The 6,060-nt window shown below is 48.3% G+C and overlaps 2 protein-coding genes across 2 annotated transcripts in view; both read left to right on the forward strand.

Moving 5' to 3' along the window:
• LOC107088934 (oocyte zinc finger protein XlCOF6-like) overlaps nucleotides 1-2,589 on the forward strand; it is an 8,966-nt gene extending 6,377 nt beyond the window's left edge. Inside the window, exon 3 of the mRNA XM_015381401.1 lies at nucleotides 397-2,589. Within this exon, the coding sequence (XP_015236887.1) occupies nucleotides 397-2,315 (1,919 nt within the window). The 3' untranslated portion in view covers nucleotides 2,316-2,589. The remainder of the gene's footprint in view (nucleotides 1-396) is intronic.
• A 1,525-nt stretch (nucleotides 2,590-4,114) lies between these two features.
• On the forward strand, nucleotides 4,115-6,058 carry LOC107088935 (gastrula zinc finger protein XlCGF57.1-like; the record flags this gene model as incomplete). The annotated part of the gene is made up of 2 exons (XM_015381402.1): nucleotides 4,115-4,121; nucleotides 4,587-6,058. Coding segments are annotated over exons 1-2 (1,479 nt in total), but the record flags the coding sequence as incomplete, so codon positions are not given.
• Between the last annotated feature and the right edge of the window lie 2 nt (nucleotides 6,059-6,060).

The following is a 6,060-nucleotide window of genomic DNA, read 5'->3' on the forward strand; positions in this document are numbered from 1 at the left end:
GTTACCTGAAGAATAGAGACTGTAAAATATGCCTTTAGCTTACAGAGACCCACTTAGAGCAGGAATTATGTCAAAATGATAAAGAAATATACAAATACTTTGCATAAGATAAAATAAACTTTTCATCTGGAATCTGCTCAATCCAGAATTCCAGTTTAACCAGTTTCAACTGGTTTAAATTTAAAAAAGTCTTTTTTAAGGAACATTTGGCTGTCTGAATTGATTAATCCAAAAAATAATCGACAGATTAATCGACTTGCAAAATAGTTGCTGCCCTACTTTGGTCAAACAATGGAGATTTTATACTGACAGGTGCTGATTTTAACGATCATTTTCTCTGATTTGAAGCTAATTCGGCAATTGGTTCTGGTTTCTTCTTCTTTATTTCTTCTGCAGAGGAGCTCCAGTTGAGCCTGGCCGTCTGGGACGAGGACTTCACCTCTGATCATCAGCAGGTGGAGGAAAAGCCTGATCTGGCCTCGGACTCCGAGTCAAACCAGAACGCCTCCAGTATCGGTGGGAGGAGTCAGACTGAGGGGTGTCCGGACCTGCAGGAGAGCAGCATCATCCAGGTCAAATTCCCGCCTCCTTATCTACGGAGCGGTACCAGTCCAACCGGGTTTATTGAGGCGGTCGTTAAAGTGGAAGAGGAAGATCCTCTGCCGAGCACCTCCGCCCAGCAGGAAGAGGCTGGGGAAGACTTTGCAGTTTCCTCTGAAGCCGACAGCGAAGAGGAGTGGAGGTCAAGCTCCCAGTCCAAAAGGCAAATTAGCACCAAGAAGAAGAAGACAAAGGCAAACAAGAGGGTTCCTCATCCTCCAGTCGCCCCCAAACTGAACCCCTCCAAAAAGAACAAGTCTCCCATCTGCTGCAAAATCTGTGGCAGAGCCTTCCTCCTCACCGTGTCTCTGGTGAACCATGTGCAAGTTCACTCCAAGGACATCTGCGGCGTGTGCGGGGAACGCTTCGATGGCGAGGAGAGGTTCGACGCTCACCTGAAAACACACGTCAAGGCGGAGAGCTGCAGCGTCTGCGGGAAGTGCTTCACCAGCTGCAGCGGTTTGGAGATCCACATGAGGATCCACACGGGGGAGAAGCCGTTCGTCTGCAGCGAGTGCGGGAAGCGCTTCACCACCCGGGCCAACATGGCCCGGCACGTCCGAACCCACACCGGCGAGAGGCCGTACACCTGCACCGTGTGCGGCAGAAGCTTCAACGACTACACCACCATGAAGCGCCACCTGTTCCTTCACTCTGCCAAGAACAGCCACCTCGGAGAGTCCTCGTGCGAAAACGGCGACGGGAAGAGTCCGTCCTTCAGAAAACCACGCGCTGTCTGCAAGGTGTGCGGCATGTCGTTCCACTCCGTGGTCTCCCTGCTGAACCACGGCAAACAGCATGAGACGGTGCTCTGCTATGTGTGCGGCGATCACCTCGGCTCCTTGGACAGCTTAGCGGCTCACCTGGACACTCACAAAAACGGGAAGGTGTGCGACGTGTGCGGGAAGTGTTTTGACAGCCAGGGACACCTGGAGATCCACATGCGGATCCACACTGGAGAGAAGCCATTTGTCTGCACCGAGTGCGGGAAATCCTTCACCACCCGGCCTCACCTGGTGCGGCATAAGAGAATCCATACCGGGGAGAGGCCCTACACCTGCAGCTTCTGCGGTAAAACCTTCAACGACTACACCACCCACAAGCGGCACCTGCTGATCCACATCAAGAAGTCCAGCGTGGAAGGCATCCCTGTGGGTCCAAGTGACCACAGTGAGACCAGTTCCAATAAGAAACGCCGGCAGGTGCCCTGCAAGGTTTGCGGGGTGACCTTCTGCTCCAAAATCTCTCTGGTGAATCATGCCAAAATCCATGCCACGGACCTCTGCGGCGTCTGTGGCAATCAGTTCGTGTCGAAGGAAAACCTCAAACTTCATCTGAAAACCCACATCAGCAAGAGGGTGTGCGACGTGTGCGGGAAGTGCTTCGACTCTCTGTTCCACCTGAAGGTGCATCAGAGGGTCCACACCGGGGAGAAGCCGTTCACCTGCAGCGAGTGCGGCAAGTCATTCAACTTCCGGCAGAACATGCTGCGCCACGCCAGGTGCCACACGGGGGAGAAGCCGTACGTGTGCACAGTGTGCGGCCGCGGCTTCAGCGACCGCAGCTTCCTCACGCAGCACCGGAACACGCACACGGGTGAGAAACGACACCGCTGCCAGGTCTGCGGGAACACCTTCAACCGGAAGACCTACGTCAGGCTCCACATGAAGAAGGTTCACACAGCAGAGAAATACCAGAAGAAGATGGAAGATTGAGCTGTTTGACTCCCAAAGATCCGTCTCAACTTCAGAACTGCGATGGAAACTTTCATCCATGTCAACTTCACCCTGTTTTGATGAATAACAGCGGACCTTAGAAACATTGATCGGGGTTTGGGTCATTATTTCGGGGGACTGAGGCGGACCTCCTGTCGTAGGATGGTCCGGTTCTATCTTAGGCTGGGCATACAGTGTACGATAGGAGATTCGGCCCCAAAAGGGCGGAAAGTCTTACAGTGTGTGCCCAGCTTTAAAGATGATAGAAGGTCCATAATCCATCGTAGGAACAGGTACGTTTAAGTGGTTAGAGCAGGCATACCCAAAGTCGGTCCTTGTGGGCCGCTGTCCTGCAGGTTTTTGACGGTTCCCTGCTCTAGCAAAGCTAATTAATTTAGCCGTTAATCAGCAATCAAAGAAAGCAGGCTGGCTAGAGCAGAGAAACCTCTAAAACCTGCAGGACCGACTTTGGACATGCCTGGGTTAGAGCATCATAAAGGCCTCTTCCAGCATTATGGACCATCGTAGAGAAAAATCAAGCTGCTGACGATGATCAGTGATTAAAGTGCTTTAAACTTGCTGCGGCTCAAAGCTAAATACTTTTATTTCCTCTTTGTTTTATTGTTCTTTACTGTTAGAAAATTTTAACTGTGACATTTGATCAGAGCAAAAAAGGTTTTTATTCCAAAATACGAATTCTTCGCTATTTAGCTCCTCCGATGTGATCCATGCTGCCTTTTTTACAGCTGCTCAGCGCTGTGTAAAAAATAAATAAAAAATAAATATGTGGCTCCTTGTTAGCTGAATGTTCCTGCTGATGGTGTGAAAAAAAATAAAGGAACCAAAATAAAATGAGTTCAATTGAAGTCAGTTTATTTCTGTAGCACCAATTCACAACACGTCCTCACAAGGAACTTTCTGGAACGAATCAACCAGATCAGATTGTTAGTTTAGTTCAGTTTTATAAGAAAAACCAGTTGATTGCATCGACTCATTGACTCTTCAGCAATNTTGTTCTCAAATTACGACTTTAATCTCAGAATTAGGACTTTAATCTCAGAATTAGGACTTTATCTCAGAATTAGGACTCTAATCTCAGAATTAGGACTTTAATCTCAGAATTAGGACTTTTTTTCTCAAAATTAGGACTTTAATTTCAGAATTAGGACTTTAATCTCAGAATTAGGACTTTGTTCTCAGAATTACGACTTTAATCTCAGAATTAGGACTTTAATCGCAGAATTACGACTTTGATCTCAGAATTCTGACTTTTTTCTCAGAATTCTGACTTTAATCTCAGAATTAGGACTTTATCTCAGAATTAGGACTTTTTTTCTCAAAATTCTGACTTTAATCTCAGAATTCAGATTTTTTTCCCCATACTAAACTGAAACATTTAAAAATCAGTGAACCTTTTTATTTTTTTATACTCCAGTTAACGATTAATCGATTACTAAATTAGTTACAATTATGTCAACTATTGATTTTCACAATGAATCTTATTGTTTTAGCCATAATTCCAACACGTGTTGTAAGTTGTTAAAATAACGGCAGGGACACGCAGACAGCACTGCTGGGTTAGACGCGCTTCTACAGAATTCCGCTTCAGCGGTTCTGATGGCAGATACCCTCCACACCGTTCAGATTCTTAATTGGACCAAAAAGAAAAAGTAAAACTGATCTCAGCTTTGTGTGGAATAATGATTGACATCAGATCAAACCCGGTAAGTCTCATTCAGACTCAGTCGTCTAAAGATCTGGGCTGAATCATCCTGTCTGCATCTTTCTAGATCTGCTGAATGTTTGGTAAGGAGTTGAAATGATTAATCGTTCATTATTTCAATGAACGATTTAATATTTAATAATCGATTAATCGTTACCTGAAGAATAGAGACTGTAAAATATGCCTTTAGCTTACAGAGACCCACTTAGAGCAGGAATTATGTCAAAATGATAAAGAAATATACAAATACTTTGCATAAGATAAAATAAACTTTTCATCTGGAATCTGCTCAATCCAGAATTCCAGTTTAACCAGTTTCAACTGGTTTAAATTTAAAAAAGTCTTTTTTAAGGAACATTTGGCTGTCTGAATTGATTAATCCAAAAAATAATCGACAGATTAATCGACTTGCAAAATAGTTGCTGCCCTACTTTGGTCAAACAATGGAGATTTTATACTGACAGGTGCTGATTTTAACGATCATTTTCTCTGATTTGAAGCTAATTCGGCAATTGGTTCTGGTTTCTTCTTCTTTATTTCTTCTGCAGAGGAGCTCCAGTTGAGCCTGGCCGTCTGGGACGAGGACTTCACCTCTGATCATCAGCAGGTGGAGGAAAAGCCTGATCTGGCCTCGGACTCCGAGTCAAACCAGAACGCCTCCAGTATCGGTGGGAGGAGTCAGACTGAGGGGTGTCCGGACCTGCAGGAGAGCAGCATCATCCAGGTCAAATTCCCGCCTCCTTATCTACGGAGCGGTACCAGTCCAACCGGGTTTATTGAGGCGGTCGTTAAAGTGGAAGAGGAAGATCCTCTGCCGAGCACCTCCGCCCAGCAGGAAGAGGCTGGGGAAGACTTTGCAGTTTCCTCTGAAGCCGACAGCGAAGAGGAGTGGAGGTCAAGCTCCCAGTCCAAAAGGCAAATTAGCACCAAGAAGAAGAAGACAAAGGCAAACAAGAGGGTTCCTCATCCTCCAGTCGCCCCCAAACTGAACCCCTCCAAAAAGAACAAGTCTCCCATCTGCTGCAAAATCTGTGGCAGAGCCTTCCTCCTCACCGTGTCTCTGGTGAACCATGTGCAAGTTCACTCCAAGGACATCTGCGGCGTGTGCGGGGAACGCTTCGATGGCGAGGAGAGGTTCGACGCTCACCTGAAAACACACGTCAAGGCGGAGAGCTGCAGCGTCTGCGGGAAGTGCTTCACCAGCTGCAGCGGTTTGGAGATCCACATGAGGATCCACACGGGGGAGAAGCCGTTCGTCTGCAGCGAGTGCGGGAAGCGCTTCACCACCCGGGCCAACATGGCCCGGCACGTCCGAACCCACACCGGCGAGAGGCCGTACACCTGCACCGTGTGCGGCAGAAGCTTCAACGACTACACCACCATGAAGCGCCACCTGTTCCTTCACTCTGCCAAGAACAGCCACCTCGGAGAGTCCTCGTGCGAAAACGGCGACGGGAAGAGTCCGTCCTTCAGAAAACCACGCGCTGTCTGCAAGGTGTGCGGCATGTCGTTCCACTCCGTGGTCTCCCTGCTGAACCACGGCAAACAGCATGAGACGGTGCTCTGCTATGTGTGCGGCGATCACCTCGGCTCCTTGGACAGCTTAGCGGCTCACCTGGACACTCACAAAAACGGGAAGGTGTGCGACGTGTGCGGGAAGTGTTTTGACAGCCAGGGACACCTGGAGATCCACATGCGGATCCACACTGGAGAGAAGCCATTTGTCTGCACCGAGTGCGGGAAATCCTTCACCACCCGGCCTCACCTGGTGCGGCATAAGAGAATCCATACCGGGGAGAGGCCCTACACCTGCAGCTTCTGCGGTAAAACCTTCAACGACTACACCACCCACAAGCGGCACCTGCTGATCCACATCAAGAAGTCCAGCGTGGAAGGCATCCCTGTGGGTCCAAGTGACCACAGTGAGACCAGTTCCAATAAGAAACGCCGGCAGGTGCCCTGCAAGGTTTGCGGGGTGACCTTCTGCTCCAAAATCTCTCTGGTGAATCATGCCAAAATCCA

Source organism: Cyprinodon variegatus, unplaced genomic scaffold (genome assembly GCF_000732505.1).
Source record: "Cyprinodon variegatus isolate N-32 unplaced genomic scaffold, C_variegatus-1.0 Scaffold233, whole genome shotgun sequence".
Lineage (NCBI taxonomy): Eukaryota > Metazoa > Chordata > Actinopteri > Cyprinodontiformes > Cyprinodontidae > Cyprinodon > Cyprinodon variegatus.